Source organism: Gracilinanus agilis, chromosome 1 (assembly GCF_016433145.1).
Source record: "Gracilinanus agilis isolate LMUSP501 chromosome 1, AgileGrace, whole genome shotgun sequence".
Lineage (NCBI taxonomy): Eukaryota > Metazoa > Chordata > Mammalia > Didelphimorphia > Didelphidae > Gracilinanus > Gracilinanus agilis.
The window spans coordinates 96,914,214-96,933,225 of record NC_058130.1 but is presented as its reverse complement, the minus strand read 5'-3'; the positions used below and the strand labels follow the sequence as shown (position 1 = coordinate 96,933,225).

Here is a 19,012-nt window from a genome sequence, read left to right as displayed (position 1 = left end):
TTTTTAAACCCTTACCTTCTGTCTTGGAATTCATACTGAGTATTGGTTCTAAGGCAGAATAGCATTAAGGGCTAGATAATGGGTATTAAGTGACTCACTCAGAGTCACCCAACTAGGAAGTGTCTGAGGCTGGATTTGAACCCAGGACCTCTTATCTTCAGCCTTCCCCTTACTCCTCTCTCCTTAATATGAACTAGCTATTGATTTGGAATGCATAAGGAAAAGAAAACCCCAGAGAAGAGGGCTTGAATGGCAGAGAACAAGGTGCGGTTTTGAAGACTGGGAAGGTCAAGTCGCTGCCAGGGGACACATGAGTTTTTGTGTGTTTTTATGTACTTCCATGTTGGTGTGAATTTCCTGCCGCTCAGCACTCTACCCACTTTCTCCCTAGCCACACCTAGGTGGAAGCTGGATTGGGAATGAGTCCGTGCCCTGGGCTCCCTAGCCCCCCACTCCTCACCTTCGGGGCTCCAGGGAGTGCACTGCAATGACCTTCTCAAAGCTAGTGACGAACGCTTCCAGCCACTGGTGCAGGTAGCTCAGGTCCTTCTGCAAGAAACACAAGGTCCAGGACTTGGTGAGGTTTCTGTGGGAGGACAACTACAGGCACCAGATGCTCCAGGCTCTCCTACTGACCTGCCCATCGTGCAGTTTAGTATCAAGAACACTGAACTTGGAGTCAAAGAATCTGGATTCAGGGGGCAGCCGGGTGGCCCAGAGATAGGAGGTCCTAGGTTCAATTATGGCCTCAGACGCTTAGCTGTGTGACCCTGAACAAGTCCCTTATCCTCATTGCCTAGCCCTTACCACTCTTCTGCCACAGAACTAATGTACAGTACTGATTCTATAACAGCAAGTAAGGGTTAAAAAAAAAAAAAAAAGAAATCTGGGTTCAAATCTTGACACTAACTAGGCTGAAGACTGCCACAATTTCTTCATCTGTAAAATGGGGCAAATGATGCTACTCTGTATGATACGGGTACATTATAGGAAAAGAAAAAAGGAAATGGGGGTTATTTTTTTTTAAACCCTTGTACTTTGGTGTATTGTCTCATAGGTGGAAGATTGGTAAGGGTGGGCAATGGGGGTCAAGTGACTTGCCCAGGGTCACACAGCTGGGAAGTGGCTGAGGCCGGGTTTGAACCTAGGACCTCCTGTCTCTAGGCCTGACTCTCACTCCACTAAGCTACCCAGCTGCCCCAATGGGGGTTATTTTTAAAAGTCATAGTTGTGAAAGCACATTAGAAATGGGAAATACTCCCAATATTGTATTTCTGTGTGCAAATATTGTGTTCCCTGGTAGAAAGTAATCTTCTTGGAGGAAGAGATTGAATTTAGACAGAGGGAAGGTGAGGTCTCACCCATGGAAGGTGAGGTCTCACTTGCCCCCCCAAAGACTTCTGTCCTCTACCTGTCCAGGTGCCATGGTCCTCAGCTTGAACTGACCCCAATCTCTGGTCCCCCTCCTCCACTCCCTAATCCATCTTGCCACCAGTCTGCTCTCCCTAAAGCACAGCTCTGATTCCAACTCTGCTCAAAGTCCTTGAATGACTCCCTAGGCCTGTGGGAGAAGGTTCTGCCTTCTTATCCTGGGTTTTAAGCCCTTCTAGAGCCTAACCATTACCAACCATTCCAGCCTTCTCTCACACTTTTCCCCTTCACTAACCCTAAGCTCCAGTTAAACTAGTCTCTCTTCCCTGTTCCCTGAATAAGTCGGGCACTCTCTGTCCCTCTTCCAGCCCCTACTTGTCTCAGTCCTACCACTTATCCTTCAAGGCTCAACTCACACGGCCTTCCCCGATATGCCCCCATCTGGAATTCAGATCCCCCACCTCTAATTCTAACAATTCTTTCTTTGAACCTTTCCTTTCTTTTGGGGCTTCCCATAGGATGCTGTGTATGAGTTATTTCTTTATGTATCTTAACTTCTCAACTAAAATATAAGCTCTCTAAGGGCAGCCACTGAGTCTTGTCCCAGGTTTATAACCTCAGAGCAGCTCTGACTCTTCTCTCTTCCTAGCCTCTTATGCCTAATCAATTGGCAAATCCAAAGAAAGCACCATGGTGTCATGTACACAGTGCTGGATCCGGAATCAGAGAATCTGAATTTAAATCCCAGCACTGCAGCTTACTAATTGTGTGAACTCAGATGAGCCCCTTCTCCTTTCTGAGCCTCAGTTTTGTCATCTGTAAAATGAAGAGGTTGGATTTAACAGCCTCTAAGGTCTCTTACAGCTCTGTATCTATTACATTCCTGTTCCCTAACATGTCTCCAATCCAACCATTCTTTTCTATTCCCACCTCTGCTTTCAACCTGGTTCTGGCCCTCATTTCTTCTCTTTTTTTTAACCCTTAACTTCTTACCTTGGAACATTGGTTCCAAGACAGAAGAGTGGTAAGGGCTAGGCAGTGGAGGTTAAGTGACTTGCCCACAGTCACACAGCTAGGAAGTATCACAGGCTAAATTTGAACCCAGAACCTCCTGACTCTAGTCTGTTTCTCAATCCACTGAGTCACCTGGCTGGCCTCTGAAGTTTCAATAAAGAAAAGATCGGGGCAGTAGGCACTGCTTACATGAGAAAAGGCCACTATGCAGTCCCCATACAGCATGAAGGCACCCCAAAGAAGGATACAGAAAACCAAAGAAAAAGCATCCCCATTTAGCAAGGGATGGGCCCAATGCTGCTCTCAGTTCTTTCCTCTCTAATTCCCCCAGACAAGTAACACCAGAACCAAGTCATTATGCTGAGATCTAGGGGTCCAGATGTTCAGAGTCACTATGAAATGTCAGGCCAGAATGGAGATTTCAAGGTCATGGATAGGTACAAAGGAGTGTACCCATCGTCAAGTATATACCCACCTCTAGCTACACCAACACCCCCCCCCAAATAAAGATCATTCCATTTCTGTAGTATTTTAAAATGTATTAAGTCCATTCTTCCCAACAATCCTGTAGGGTGAGCAGGGTGAAGATTGTTTTCCTCATTTAATAGAGGAGGAAACTAAGGCTTAGAGAAGTTAAATGACTTGCCTAGAATCTCAAATCTAGGCAGTAGCAGGGCTAAGATTGGAAAGCAGGTTTCCTAACGCTAAGAGCACTGCTTTCCTTCCACTACAGCAGAGATGTTAAACACTCTACCCCAAGGGCAGAACCAGATTAAAATGGAATTGGGAAATATTTAACAAAATAAATAAAAATATAATAAAATCTAGATAACATTGCATTTTAAAATTAAGTCAATATGTGGCTCACAGAGCTCCCTCTGTATCAACTAATAGCTTTTATTTCTATTTGAATTTGATGCCAGTGCACTTGTCTCTCTAAATCCCATCAAATCTTTCAGTGGCTCACTCAAACTATGTCTGTTCTAGGAAGCATTCCTGGACCACCGCAGCCCAGTGAACTCTCCCTGGCATGGCATAGGGACTGACCGCTCTCTCTAGCCACTTCATGGCTTATAAGAAGCTTCCTCTTTATCTGCATCAGCACACTGGATCCTCACTACCCTGTGAGGCAAGAAATGCAGACGTTTATCTCTCCATTCTATAGATAAAAAAGCGAGGTCCAGACAAGAAGGGAAGGTACTTGCCCAAGGTCACAAAGCTAGCAAGTGGCAAAGAGAGAGACTCCAAGCCAGATTTTCTGATTCCAGATCCATCAAGGTCCCATTCTCAATGGTTTTGTGTTTATTATTAGTTATCTTCATATATATGGGAGTGTGTGCAATGTCTAACTGGGCTGGGAGCACCATCTCAATACATCTCTCCTTCCAATATCCTCTAAAGGGGAGCCCAGAGCAGGGCTATGTACTTGGGGGCATCCATACAGACAGACTTGTTTGGAATGAATGAAGAAATGAATGAATACATGAAGATCAATGAAGAGCAGCTCTACCCAGCTACATCAGCCCAAATAGAACTCTCCATAGCCACTTTAGGCTATCCAGACATGCTGGTGGCAAAACTTCAGGATGAGGTGAGCAAACATCAAGGAAAGGGGCACAGCTGCTAAGAAGGATATCTCTACCAGGCAAAGGCACAGATAGAAAGAGTAAGGGAAATTGGGAAGGATGGGCACTCAGAGACAAAAAGGCATCACTTCTGTAATCCACTGGGGACAACAGCTGGGGGAGTGGTGTCTTTGAGGAGGTAGAAGTGCAAATCCATTGAGAAGAGAAGAGAGAACACAAATGAGAGAGAGATGAGAGGCTAGTGAAGGTATATCCAAAGGTCCTGTTCTTCCCTCTCCCAACACACACACACATACTCTTAAAATGATTGAGGATCCCCACAAAGAGCTTTTGTTTCTGTGGGTTTACCCCTATTGGTATTTATATCTTGGATTCCTGAAAGGGCCTCAGGAACCTCTAGGGGGTCCCAGGACCATACCCTGAGAAGCTCTGATCCAGATGACCTAGAGTCTCCAATAACTCTAAGGGCACGATCTAAGCTCCGCCGGGCAAACCGAGGAAGGTCAGCTCTGATGGCAGGGCTGAATTTCTCTCTGCATATATGTAGGCACAGAGCAGAGTGTGGGATCATCTCCACATCTATCCATGTGGATGACCTCATGTGCCCATGCCAGGGCATGTGCCTGCAGGTCATGGCGTCTCCTGTTGATGGCTTACTGGCCCCCCCTTGCACAACGCAGGTCCTGCTTCGCTCTGCCGTTGGGAAGGAGCAGGTGGTATGTGCGCTTCGGTTTCCTCCTTTGTCAAGGGAGGGGTTGGACTCAGTAGTTCCTGAGAGCCCTTCGCCCTCTAGAACCCAACAATCCCTATGAAATGAAGCAGACACTTATGTAGTCCACACACAGTACTGTCACTAAGATATCTGGGGATGCTCAGACCAATGTGCCCATCCAAATGGCCAAGCGGCCATAGTCACAGACACAGCGAAATTCACAGGTAGAGACAACTCACTCACTCACTCACTCAAACACAGATACCCTTGCAGGTAATCCTCCAAGAGATTCACTCAAGCATGCGGATGTACACAGACTCAGACACACAGACACAGACACCCCACCCCACCCCAAAGAAGACACTAAAGATACAGAGGGTCCCTCTCCCGGCTCTCTTCCACCAGCAGGAGTACTCATTCCCCAAGGGCTACCTTTTTAATTTCCGCAAGCAGCTTACATACACTGACAATCTAAGAGAGTGGTGTTGGTTGAATGACACCCGGGAATCCAGGTCTCCCAGAACCATACCCTCTCCCTAAAACCCTGAGCTCCTTCTTGCCCACCAAGCCCCCTATCCCTGCCACTGGCCCCAGAGTTACCTGGACCCCCATCCCCCAGGTCGGCTCCATGGAGTGGGATGGGTACCAATAGCTCTGAGAAGTATCCATGAGGCAGAGGCTGAGCTCCAGGGTAGGAGCAAGAAAGAGGGTGAGAAGAATAGGAGAGTGGGGGCCTGGCTCTGAGAGAAGATCCAGTCTTGTGCAAAGGGGAAGCAAGGGCCATGCAGGCCTCATATCCCCGCTCTCCCTCCCCTTACCCCCCGCCCTCACCGGTCTAGTGGCAGGAAACGCAGAGTCAGGGTTGGGGAGAGAGTCAGCTTCCTCTCTGGGGGAGGGGGCCGGGGCCCCAGACCGCAGTGGATGGGGAGGAGGGAGGTGGGGCCCTCAGGAACAGGCATCCCCAAACTGAAGCTCTGAAGGTATCCTTCCCCTTCCCTTCCCTTTTCCCCAATTTGCCTTGCATTGCTGTGTCTGGGGGTATAGGTGGGAGGGGGAAATAAGCTTCCCAATCATCTCAGGGTCTTTAGGGGGAGTCACAGATAATGGATAAAATGTACGGGCTGAGGGAAAGGCCTCAGAAGAGGGGTGAAAATATGGGAGGAAGCAGGATGATGGGATAGAAAGAGCAATGAGCTGGGAGTTAGGAGATTTAGGTTCAATCTCATCTCTGCTATTGCCTTTGTATGGTTGGGTAAGTCATTGAACCTCTGAGTCTAAGTTGACTCTGCTCTAAAATGAGGAAGGTAGACTGGACAGTCTCTGAAGAAAGGCAGGTATACTGGCTTTGGAATCAAGGAATGGAACCTGGGTTCAAATACCATCTCTGCCACTTATTAACTGCCTGGGTAAACCTAGACAAGTCATTGACTTCTCTTGGCCCCAGTTTTCTCAACTATAAAATATGGGAGATGGATTCAATAATGCCCTTGAAGTTCCCTTCCAACTCTCAATGGGATTCTTGGATTTGAAGTCTCTCCCGGATCTGACATTCTATGGTTAGGTAGATGGGGTGAGGTGGAAGGATGGGCTGGAGGAAAGAGGGAATGAGCCTAAGAGGCAGCAACCACAGGCTGTGCATTGCTGGTCATGTCTAACTGAGAAATGGAAAGATAAATCTATAAGATGGGAAGGAGTCAGGACCTCCAAGTGAAAGAACTCCCACAGTAGAGAACACCCCTATCATCTGCGAGGGCTCCCAATGCTATCACTTCTAGGACTTGCCTCTCCTTCAGACACAGTCTAGTGTTTTTGCTTTGGAATTCCACACCTGCAAATGACTTTAGAACACAGAGTGTCAGGAACCTTAGAACATATAGAATGCTGCTTTTGGAGACAGGAAGATCAGAGTTCAAATCCAGCCTCAGACCCTTACTACCTACTTAAAGTGACACTGGGCAAGTCACTTAATTCTTATCAGCCTCAGCTTCTTCATCTACAAAACAGGGGTAATAATAGCACCTCCCACTCAGAGTAGTTGTAAGGATGAAAATGAAGTAACATTTGTAAAGTGTTTTGCAAAGCTTAAAGCACTAGATGTTATCTATTACGATTATTATTTAGTCCAATTCTCATTTTAAGGAGGAAGAAACTAAAGCCTAGAAAAGGAAGTGAATTGCCCAAGGCTAACTTGTCAACTAGTGGCCTAGTTGGGAGCAAAACCCAGGTCACTAACTTCAAGCCATGGAGGTAATTCTTCCCATGACCCCTAGCTACCTCTCTTACCTTTCTCTCTTCTCCAGAAGTGTTACGGCTGCTCCCAACTTCCCTCCAATCGTGAGAAAAGAAAATCTCTTTTCCCTTATTTCTCACAAGTCTAGACCACCACAAAACCAGCTTTCCCTAGAAGCTCAATGACCCCACCACAACCGCCAGAGCCAACAAAGGGTAGGAAAAAGTTTGTAGCTCTCTAACCCAGAGAAAACATCAGAGTCCCACAAAGTTACTGTCTTCTTTAGCTGCCAAACAATTTCTGGATCTGGGCTGGGATGGCAGAGGGGCCAGCAACCTTACTGCAAACTCACCCAAAATTGGTTTTACTGGCTGCCCCCAGGCACTTATGTGCACAAGACATCCTAACACATAGCATTCACAACTTAATACATATCAACATATAGAGAGACTGTGCCCATTAATATGTACAAACCCTAGTAATACGAATGACTTCCATTTCAGTAGCACTTGCCTTTCCTCCCAAAAGCCCTGTAAGAGAAGTTTCATCTCCATTTTACAGATGAAGAAACCCAGGCTCAGAGAAGGGAAGGGAATTGCCCAAGATCTCACAGCTAGGAAGTTTCAAAGCAGGAAGAAAAGCCTTGGGTTTCCTGATCCCAAGTGCAGAATTCCATTGCACCATACTGACAAAGTGCTTTCCTGGCTGGGCATGTTGACCCAAGTCTGTAATCCTTGCTCCTGGGGAAGCTGAGGCTAGTAGAGCATTTGAACTTGGGAGATCTCAGCTCCAGCAAAGGTAAAGTCAATCAGGTGCCCAGACAAAGCCTTGCACCCACATGAGAAGCCCCCTGGGAACAGCCACCAGACTGCTGAAAGAGGGGTGAACCAGCCAAGGTCATGCAGATCAGAAGTGGAACCATGGGTCTATGAATGGCCACTGCCCTTCCAGCCTGGATCAAGATAAAGGAGGCTCAATCTTGGAAAGCAAAACAAAGTCCTTTCTTTGTAAAGAGTTTGTGAGGGGAGCAGCTGAGCAGACAGAGTCAGGCCTCGAGATATTCAAATCTGGCCTCAGAAATTAACTCAAAGTCAAGGTTCTTTTTCTTATACTGGGTGGTCTCTTGTTTATATGATGTAAATACATGAAAAGACACATGTACACACAAATGTGTGAACCAGAGATGTGCACACACTCACACAAAACACTTCTACCATCTCCCAGAGCTGTTGCCTACCCCAGAAGGGCCTGTCTGACAGCTCAAGATTGAGTCACCGGGCGGGCCTGGGTGCCTGGGTGCCTGGGTGAGGTAGCCGGGCTTGGTGCCTGGGTGTCCCAACCCAAGGTCTCTCAGCAAGCACATTGACTGTCTGACTTGCTCTATCTTCCCTGGTCTCCCACCACGCATTGATATTAGCCCTGCTTCCATGGGATCTCCTTGGGCCAAACACCACCCACCCATTCTATCCCCTTGGAAACCCAAATTCTGTCAGGTGCCCACTGATGAACACTAGAGAGGGAAACCAAGGGGTAATCTGCATACCACATCATCATTTCTCCACCCCAATTTCCTGTCCAGTCAGTATGAGACATCGTGGGATAGTGGAAAGAGTCCTAGGCTGGTCCTTCACTAACTGTACATTTGAGCTCAATGGCTAATGTGTCCTTGTCAATTCATGTTCCCTCCCCCACTCCCAGCCTCAGGTTCCATAAATATAAAATAAGATAGTTGCGTACTAGGATTTTAAAATCTCTTCTTATTCTGATATGCTACATTCTAAGGGCTCTTCTAACTCTGGCATTATGTTTTAAAGGAACACTCTGTGTTTACAGGATCAAATAAGAAAATTATGTGAAGGACTTTGTAAACCTTAAAGTTTCATATAAACATCGGCCATTAAGTTTTAAACTTTCCTCCAGTTCTGACATCTGTCTTCTAAGATCTTTCCCAATTCAGATATTCTATGTTCAATTCAATTTCAAAAGCATTTATTTATTAAACATAGGTAACCTGCAAGGCAAAGGAATTGGTGCCGGAACTATAGAGACAAAAAGGAAATACTCCCTGACTTCAAGCAGCTTGCACATCACTGGGTGGATACAATATGTACCCAGATAAGTAAGTTCAACATATATATGGGGGTGGGGGGAGAGGGAGAAGGGTGGGAGAGAGAGAGGGGGAGAGAGAGAGAAAAGAGAAGAGGAGAGGAGAGGTGAGAGAGAAGAGAGAGAGGAAGAGAAGAGAGAGGGGAGAGAGGGAAGAGCCCAGAATAAAACATGTTCGAAGGTATCTTCCAGCTCTGAAATTCCACAATCTAGGAATGAATGAAAATACTTATTAAGCACTTACTATGTGCAAAGCACTTTACTAAGTGCTGGGGAACCAGAAAATTAAGACAATCCCCACTCTGAAGGAACTAAAATTCTAAAGGGAGAGACCATATACAAAAAAGGTTTTAATGTTAAGTGAGATGGAAAGGTCCCATGATCCTTAGGGTATAGAGGCAAAGCAGGTGTTTATGTGTCCTCTTTAATGCTGTTTCCACTGGTAAAATTGCATCTATTTCTGATTTTGGACCATTTGTTGAGATCCAGCACCCAGGGAATCAGTTGTCAGTTTGCCTCTCCATAGGGAGTGCTTCTAGACTTGAAGGTTGTGGGGGTCTGAACTAGAAGCATGATGGTGGTGGGAGGGTGCTGCCATTCTAGTAGCTCTTGGACTTGAGTATTCAATAGAGGCATTTGGTTGCTGGCTGGTATTGGTGATAGTGAAGAAGGTGGGCCCCTTTTGTACAAAGATTTCTCCCCTCATTGGTGGCTTTGGAAACTGGAATGAAAGCAAGGCAAGTAGTCTGAAGGGCACTGCTATCCCCAAGGCTGCTGGGTTCAGAATCCTAGGCTATCTCTATGGTGGTGTGAAAGTGGTGGTCAGCCTAAGTGATGGGATGGTCTGACTTGCCCTACTGCCTCCTGATTCTATGTTGAGAGATCCCTCCTATGATTTGATCAGTACTTGGTCCTAGAAGGCATAAGGAAAAATGTGTAGAAATGAAGAGAGACAATGTTAGGCTTGAAGTAAGAAAACTTCCTAACAAGTAGAGCAAAGAACCACCTCCAGAATTAGTATTTTCTTTTCATTGAAGATGAAGGCTGGATTATCCACTTATTGGGTACATTTGTTTAGGGACAGAATGGATGAGATGACCTCTGATGTCCCTTCCAAAACTTCCATTCTAAAATTCTGTGAGTGGTTTATAAATGTAAATTATTATTACTAATATTATAATTATGATTATTATTACATGATGGGTCTGATGCCTTCTCCTCTCACTCATTTAGGCATCTCCTTCTCCTCCCCTATTATCCTAAGCAATAAAGTTGAGAGTTCTCTGTCAATAGAAGTCTCCAAATGAAGACTGGGCTACAACTTGTCAGGAATATTATTTGCAACATGAGATTCACCACCTTAGTGTCATCCTCGACTTCTCAATTACCCTCAACCACTATATCCAATCAGTCTCTGAATCTTATCATTTATTACCTCCACAACATCTATTCCATATATCCTTTCCTTTCCAATCCTACAACCATCACCCTGTTTCAGAACTTCATCACCTCTAAATTAGGCTCTTGAAAGAGCTTCCTAAAATGAGGGGGTGTCCCTCAATTGAGGAATGGCTGAACAAATTGTGATATATGATGGTGATGGGATACTATTATGCTATAAGGTATGATAAACTGCTTGATTTCTATACAAACTTGGAAAGACCTCCACGAACTGAAGCAAAGTGAAATGAGTAAACTAGGAGAACATTGTACTTAGAAACTGAAACATTGTGGGACAATCAAATGTAATCGACTTTGCTACTAATAGCAATGCAATGATCCAGGACAACCCTAAGGAACTTATGAGAAAGAACGCTATCCACCTCAAAAGAACTGGGGGAGTAGAAATGCAGAAGAAAAAACATATGACTTATCATTGTTTTATGGGTATAGGATTTGGGGTTTTGGTTTTTAAAAGATTACTCTATTATAAAAATTAATAGGGGGCAGCTGGGTAGCTCAGTGGATTGAGAGCCAGGCCTAGAGATGATGGGAGGTCCTGAGTTCAAATATGGCCTTAGACACTTCCCAGCTGTGTGACCCTGGGCAAGTCACTTGACCCCCATTGCCTACCCTTACCACTCTTCTGCCTTGGAGCCAATACACAGTATTGACTCCAAGATGTAAGGTAAGGGTTTAAAAAATAAATAAACAAACAAACAAAGAAGCAAATAAAAAAATAAAAGTGAATAATAGGGAAATAGGTGTTGAGTGATAATACACATTTAACCCAGTGAAATTGCTTGTCAGATCCAGGAGGGGAGAGGGAAGAGGGAGGATCATATAATCATGAAAAAAATCCTTTAAAATAAATAAATAAATAAAGTTTTAAAGTATAAAATAAAAAATTAGAGCTTAGAAAAAAAAAAAGAAATACCTTCCTAATTTATCTCTCTGCCTCCGTTGTCTCCCTTCTTCAATCTATCCACCACCTAGCTGTTGAAGTGATAGTCCTAAAAACATGTGGTTCTCTCTTGCTCAATAAACTCTGGTGACTCCCTATTGATTCTAGATAAAATGCAAACTCTTCTCTTTGGCCCAATGAGGATTAAGTCATGGGTTTCAACCAATTAATTTCACATACATATATAGACATGCGAAACTGTTTAGAGTCACAGAATAATCCTGACTCTAATCCAGGCTGAGGAAGTGAGATCTGGTAGAGAGAACCTCAGATCTGAAGACAGGGCGTTCAGATCCCACTTCTGCCACTTACTAGCTATATGACTCTGGACAAGTTACTTCTCCAATCTGAGTCTCAGTTTCCTCATCTGTGAAATGAAGCAGCTGCACTAAATGATCTTTGAGGTCCCTTACAAGCTCTAAATCTTGTTTTTCTATGACTTTCTGTTACCTACAGATCCATTCCACAAAGCAAGACTGAAACCTAAATTTGGTCATAGACTGAACACTGGACCGAGTCATAGACTGCATCCAAGACTACTGAAACATTTTGAACCCTATTCCTGGTCATAGACTCATGGAGAACAATTAAGCATCTAGTGTCAGGTTTGGTTCATATGGACGATTCAGTCTCTTCTGTCAAAGAATGATGAACTCATCAATGCTGAAAGGTTTGATAGATCATCTAGTCCAACTTCCTTATTTTGCAAATGAACAAAAAAAAGACTAGAGGTTTGGCTCATATGGACGATTCAGTCTCTTCTGTCAAAGAATGATGAACTCATCAATGCTGAAAGGTTTGACAGATCATCTAGTCCAACTTCCTTATTTTGCAGATGAACAAAAAAAAAGACTAGAGGGCTAAACAAAGTCATTTAGTCATTTAGTATAGTTGCATGCCTAGAACTGTCATCCCTTTTAAGGAATGAGGCCACAAAGGGAACATCCCCCACATATCCTTTAGTCCCACTATTCAAGGCTTCCAAGAGCTATGGAATGACCTCTCACTAACCTCCACTAGCAAATCAATGAATTTATTAAGCTCTTGAGCCATAAAGAATGGAAGATAAGAAAAGAATTTTCTCCAAGATAGGAAATCTCCATTGGTCACTAGAACTGGAAATGGCAAGTATAAGACCCTATTTTCTTTTTTAGTCAAATCAATGTCATCTCTTCCCTTCCCCCAACACACTACCTGGCCCAGTTCTATCTCTGTACTTTGCCTCATGTCATTTATCTCTGCCTGAAATGCCTTTCCCCCAATAAAACCATTCTGAGTTGAAAGGGTCCTCAATAGGCATTTAAGTTCAACCTACATTCAAAAAGGAATTCATGGTATAAGACATACAAGTAGTCATTCAGACATTGCTTAAACACTCATAGTGAAGGGGAACATAGTATTCTTCAAGGCAGCCCTCCTGAATGATAATAATTCTAATCCTTGATATCAAGTCTAAATTTTCTTTTTTGAAAAGTCTGCCTATTGCTTATAGTCCTGTGCCCTGAGATCAAACAGAGTAAGCCTAAATGCTTCTTCTACATGACTGACAGACTTTCAAGTATAGTATTTGAAAACTGTTATCACATTCCTCAAGAGACTTCTCATCTCTAGGGCCCTTCATCATTCTGGTTGCTCTCCTGTGGCGGTTTTTCCATCTTTTCGGTGTCTTTCCTGAAATGTGGAACCCATTCCAATACACTAGGTTTTAAAAGAATCATGCTTAAAACACTTACTTTCTGTCTTAGCATCAATACTGTGTATTGGTTCCAAGGCAAAAGAGTTGTAAGGGTTAGGCAGTGAGGGTTAAATGACTTGCCCAGGGTCACCCAGCTAGGAAGTGTCTAAGGCCATATTTGAACCCAGGACCTCCTGTCTCTAGGAACTGGCTCTCAATCACTGAGCCACCTAGTTGCTCTCCAATACATTGTTAATGGAGCTGTGAATTAGATTAGCCACTCTGGAAAACAATCAGGAATTCTGTTTAGAAAATAACAAGTGATGGGAAATTGGGAACTATAATATCTACGCCCTTAGAACCAGAAATCATACTCCTAGGTGTATACTATAAGGAGGTCATAGGCAAAAAGAAATACCAAAAAATTTAGAGCAACACTTCATCTGGTAGTAAAAACTGGCATTAAGTAGGTGGTGAGATAAGGGATAGGCAAGGGGACAGTGAAACAAATCATAATGCCTGGATCTAATGAAACATTATTATATTATAAAAACAATTATAAAGAATTCAGAGGAAGATGGAAAGACATAGGAACTGCCAAGAAAAAAATAGACACTAATGATGATAACATAAATAGAAAGATTAAGAAAATTATCTTGATCAATGACACATGTAAAATCCAGTGGAAATGCTCGTTGGCTATAGGAGGGGAGAGGGGGTGGGAGGAGAGGAGGGAAAGAACATGATTCATGTAACTATGGAAAAATATTCTAAATTAATTAAATAAACAAATTTTAAAAAAAAAAGAAAAGAAAATTATCTTGAATTTTAAGTAATTAAAATGGTCAAGCTTGGCCCCAGAAAAGAGTTGAGAAAATGCACCTCCCTCCCTTGTTTCTGAAGGAAAGGGACCACAAGGATGGTGCATCTCCTGTCAATCATGGATGCCGTGTTGTTTAGCTTTGGTGAATGCCATTTTTCCTCTCTTTTTAAATCTTTAGTACCAGGTTTGGCTCACTGGAAACAGGAAGGAAGAGGGAGATGATACACACAGAGATGATGCAAAACCAAAAGGTATCAATAAAAAATAAGATAATTTATTTTCAAAATAGCTTTGTAAAACCTGAAAAAATCTGTATTCTATAAAAATGAATTGTAGTTTTTAAAAGATGTAGTGTCCAGACCTGAACATAATACTCCAGATGGCATCTAGCTGAGAATGTCAGGAGGCTCACTTCTTTGTTCATAGAAGATGCTTGTCTTCCTACAGCCCATGATGGTTTTAGCTTTGCCTGCCACATCAGATTGCTGACTCTTGTCGTGCAGGCTCTTCCACTCTACCTATCCAAACTCCTGTTCCTTCAAGGGCCATCTCTGGCCCCACCTCCTCCAGGAAGCCTGCCATGACTCCTACAACCCACACCAAGTTCTCCTTACTCAGAACTCAGAACTTCTGTATTGTTCTCTTTCTCCCTGCCCCCCATCCACCCACAACATCTAGTCTCCAACTATGTCTTCACCTTTTATGTTCAATCCAATACCAAAATTATTTATTGCCTATGAGGTTATTAGGTGCAAAGAACTATGGCAGGGCTAAGGATAGAAAGATTAAATAAAAGACAGTTGCTGCTTGCAATGAGCTTATATTCTCTTGTACCACATAGTATAGGATAACCTAAAACACGGAAATGGCAGACTAGATTTCAATAAAGTGAAATGGGAATAGGGTGAGGTAGATAAGAATTAAATGAAATGGTTTATTATGATGGAGGAGGGGTGAGCTAAACAGAATACCTTAGAACAAATTAGAATGGTATGAAGTGGTTAAGTGAAATGGGGAGAAGTAAAGTAGGAAGTGGAATCAACCAGATAGAGTGGAATAAGGTCAACAAGTCAGTTTTAAGTGAATTCATGTGGAGTAGAGGTAGAAGTCGGCTGGTAAATATTTAACAACCTGCTCTCCTGGGGGGATTGGGAGGGAATAAAATGAATGCAGGACACACTTTTAAGTTTAATCTCAATTATCAATATTTTTTTCTCACAGACAATAAATCAATCCCTGATTTGCAGCATTTGCCAATTTCCAAGGTGCAAATGTTTATTCTGAAATCTTAACCATCAGCTAGCTGGCTCCAGCACATTTTGAGTAGAGGGGAACGAATAGGCTTGTGGGACCTTGGGAAAATATCCCTTCACCTATATTCAGTTATCTCCTCTATAAATGGCCTGTGAATTTCCTTCTAGCTCACTTCTATGATCCTAGGGAATGAGATGGACTTTGGGTAGAATAGAGGGGGGGGAAGCGATTGACTGGCATGGATTGGAATGAAGCTGAGCATAGTTTAATTGAGTGGAGCAGCCTCAGTCTCAAGCTAAAGAAGACAAACCCAAGTAATGAGGTGACAGAGAATGTAGGCTAGATGACATCAAAGCCAAACTGCTTAGGTGCTGGTTTTCCTCAAGGTCAACTCCCTGCAGAGAGAGGAGAGTGAAATGTGGTATGTTCTACTTATTTCTGGGGATAGCCTCTGGGAGACAGATCAGAGCCCACAGAGAGGTGAAGACTAAGCCAGCAACCAAGGAGAAGAGAGAAACAACTGCCTAGAGCAGGAAGAGTCGCAGTCAAACAGGCTTTCGAAGTCAGTGAGTGAAGCATGGAATGAGCTTCCCATCCCCTCACTTAGGTATCCCCAGCAAAATCCTAACCAGGTGTCCCCAGCACACAACAACACAAGGGAACTCTAATTACACCCTAACCAGGTAACTCCGGCATTGGAAACTCCCAATTCCATTTTAACATGGTACTCCATAGCAGCATGGGGAGTCCCTATAACCTCCTACCTAGATAACCCAAGTCATATTACTTAGGTACTCCCACAATACTCTTAACATGAAACTCCCAGCATACATTATAACTACCTCTAAACAGGACACCTTAGGGGCAGCTGGGTGGCTCAGTGGATTGACAGCCAGGCCCAAAGATGGGAGGTCCTAGATTCAAATCTGGCCTCAGACACTTCCTAGCTTTGTGATCCTGGGCAAGTCACTTAACTCCAGTTGCCTAGCCCTTATTGTTCTGCCTTGGAAACAGTTCTTAGTATTGATTCTAAGATGGAAGGTAAGGGCTTAAAAAAAAAAATACATGAGAAACCCAATAACCCCAGCACCAGGTATTCCAAACTCACCCTAAAAAAGCACTTCTAGCAATACAGTCTAACCTAGTACTCCCAACACACATCTTACCAATGACCTCTTAGCCACATCAAATCTTGAAACCCCCAGCATGAACCATTAGCAATATTCTAACCATGGAGTATGTAAAAACAACTGGAAAAGCTGCATACACAATAACCAGATATTAGTAAACACACACTATAAGCAGGGACCCCCAGTGATGTCCTAACCAGGTACTACAAGCATTCTTTTACCTAGATAACCCATGATCATACTCTATCCAGTTATCTCCTGTCTTATCTCCTAATGAGGTGCCTTCAACAGTGCCCCCCCATATGCAGATTAATCACTGCACACCCCCTTCACAGCCAGGCATTAGAAACCCTGGGCTCTGTGATCCCCAATACCTCTTCTCCATTGCCCCAGTTTCCCCCAAGAATAGGGAGTTTCCAAAGAATAGGGAGGGATATCTGGAGGGGGTCTGCCCTTTCCTTCTCCATCTCCCACCTCCATCTCAGTCTCACCTCGACAGGCCAGGTGTCAGCAGTGCCTGATTGTCCTTGCCTCGGAGGCCTGTCTTTCCAATTCAGACTCAAGGATGGCTTCCCATTCATCGTCTGGGGGCTCCTCCCATCATCAGGGCAAGGGAAAGGGGTCAAGCAGGAGGTGGTGAGCATGTTAAGTGATATGTCCCCCTCTACACACTCGGGTGCCCACCACCAGCCTCTGACTGCTAAGGCTGCCTCCCTTCAGGTACTTGCTAGGGAGCGGTAGAGGAAATGAGGAAACCTGCTTTGCTTTCTCCCACACCCCATGCAGGCTGGCTTAGCCTCCCGCCCTACCTTGGGGGAGGAGGCCTGGCCTGAAGTGAGGGGGAGCAGGAGTGGTATGCCTGCCTACCTCCTCCCCTTCTCATCCTGTGGGGTGGGACACCTCCCCCCCCAACTTCAGGAGGGCCCAGGCTGTGGTGTCATCACTAGGCTCCGTCCAGTCTCGCCCAGAAAGCCAGAAAAACAGCTCACGGCCCTGGCAAGAAGAGAACAAGGATGGGGGGAAAGAGACGGAGACCCTGATTCTCTACAAAAATACCTGGTAGTATAGTAAAAAAAATAATAAAACAAAACTAGTCACCTTGGATTTCAAGGACCTGGGTTCAAGTCTCAGGGCTAATGCTGGCCAAGCCTCAGTTTCTTCATTTGTTAAGTGGGAACCATAATTCTTGCCCCATCTATTTCATAGGATTGTCATGAGAAAGGTTCTGTAGAAACTAAAGCTATCATTATTTCCTTCTACCCCACCCTCCAAATCTATGGCCAATTTTACACTAGTCATACCACTTCAGTGCTGTTCAAATGACCCTTAGCTTCTCCCATGATCCTGCTAGCCTTCCACAAAGCCCAGGAATCATGTCCCCCATCTTCATAAATCCCAGAAGTAGTACACATGGGCTACCGGAAAGAACATAGGATTTGTATAAGGTTTTGGGGGTTTTAATACCTATTCTGTTATTATTACCTACATGACCCTCTTCTGGGCTTCCATTTCTGCATCTACAAAAAGTAGATGGTTAGATTAAATGATCTCTAAGTTTCCTTCTAGCTTCAAATCCTATAATCCTATGATTCTGGGTGGGAAGACCATATGTCTCTGGCCCTTTCTGACTCAGGGCAAGTAAAACACAACTAAGAATATAAATTGGAGGGCAGCTAGGTAGCACACTGGATAGAACATCAGGCCTGGAGGCTGGAGGTCCTGGGTTCAAATGTGACCTTGGACACTTCCTGGGCAAGTTACTCAAACCCCCACTGCCTAGTCATTACCACTCTTCTATCTTAGAATGGATACTTAGAATCAATTCTAGGCCAGAAGGTTTAAAAAAAGAAAAAAGAAAAAGATGTGCATGTATGAAAGCAGTAGCAAAGGAGCCAGCAGACAGGGAAAAGTTTAATATTAGTGTGGCAGCAATGATTGAGAGACAAGAGGAGGTGAGATTGAGGCCACATGTAGAAGGTTTAGATTCATCCAAGAAGTCGGTCATCTAATTATTAGTGGTTAAGGGAAAGAAGTATAGAGTGGGAGATGATGTCAAGGTATCCAAGATGAAGAGTAAGCTTGTAAGGAATATCCTAAATTTTCTTAGTAAAGAAAGAAGAATCTGCTTGTGGATGGAGACCATGCCTCATCTAAACTTTGTATCTCCCCCAGGCTCTTGGTTAATAATCATTAAATGCCTGTTATATGCTGGGACTGTGCTAAATGCTGAAGATACAGAAAGAGGCAAAAAGGGACAGTTAGATGGCTCAGTGGGGACAGGAGGCCTGGGATTCAAATCTGGCTCTAGACACCTTCTAGCTGTGTGACCTTGGACAAGTCATTTAACCTGCATTGCCTACCCCCTGCTGCTCTTCTGCCTTGGAATTAATATACAGTACTGATTTTAAGATGAAAGGTAAGAGTTTGAAAAAACATACAAATGAAAAAGAGGCAAATGTTAGTCCCTGCTCTCAAGGAACTCACAGTCTAATGGAGGAGACATGCAAACAACTAGGTATAAACAAAATATAAACAGGATAAACTGGAGAGAATTAGGAATGACTTCTTATAGTACAAGGACTTGACAAAGCAAGGCTCCACACAGTAGATGTGAATTTAATGTCTTTTGAGTTGTAAATGAGCTCAGTTTCTCCTGGTCAATCATTAAAGATAAAAAATGGAATGACTAACTCTAAGCACCCCAGGA

The 19,012-nt window shown here is 43.9% G+C and overlaps 1 protein-coding gene across 1 annotated transcript in view; it reads right to left on the bottom strand.

Moving 5' to 3' along the window:
- Positions 1–16,949, bottom strand: part of NBEAL2 (neurobeachin like 2) — a 96,495-nt gene extending 79,546 nt beyond the window's left edge. The window contains exons 1-2 of the mRNA XM_044677074.1: positions 16,797–16,949; positions 461–549 (exon numbers count right to left, since the gene is read on the bottom strand). Coding sequence (XP_044533009.1) covers positions 461–549; positions 16,797–16,949 — 242 coding nt within the window. The remainder of the gene's footprint in view (positions 1–460; positions 550–16,796) is intronic.
- Positions 16,950–19,012: the final 2,063 nt, after the last annotated feature.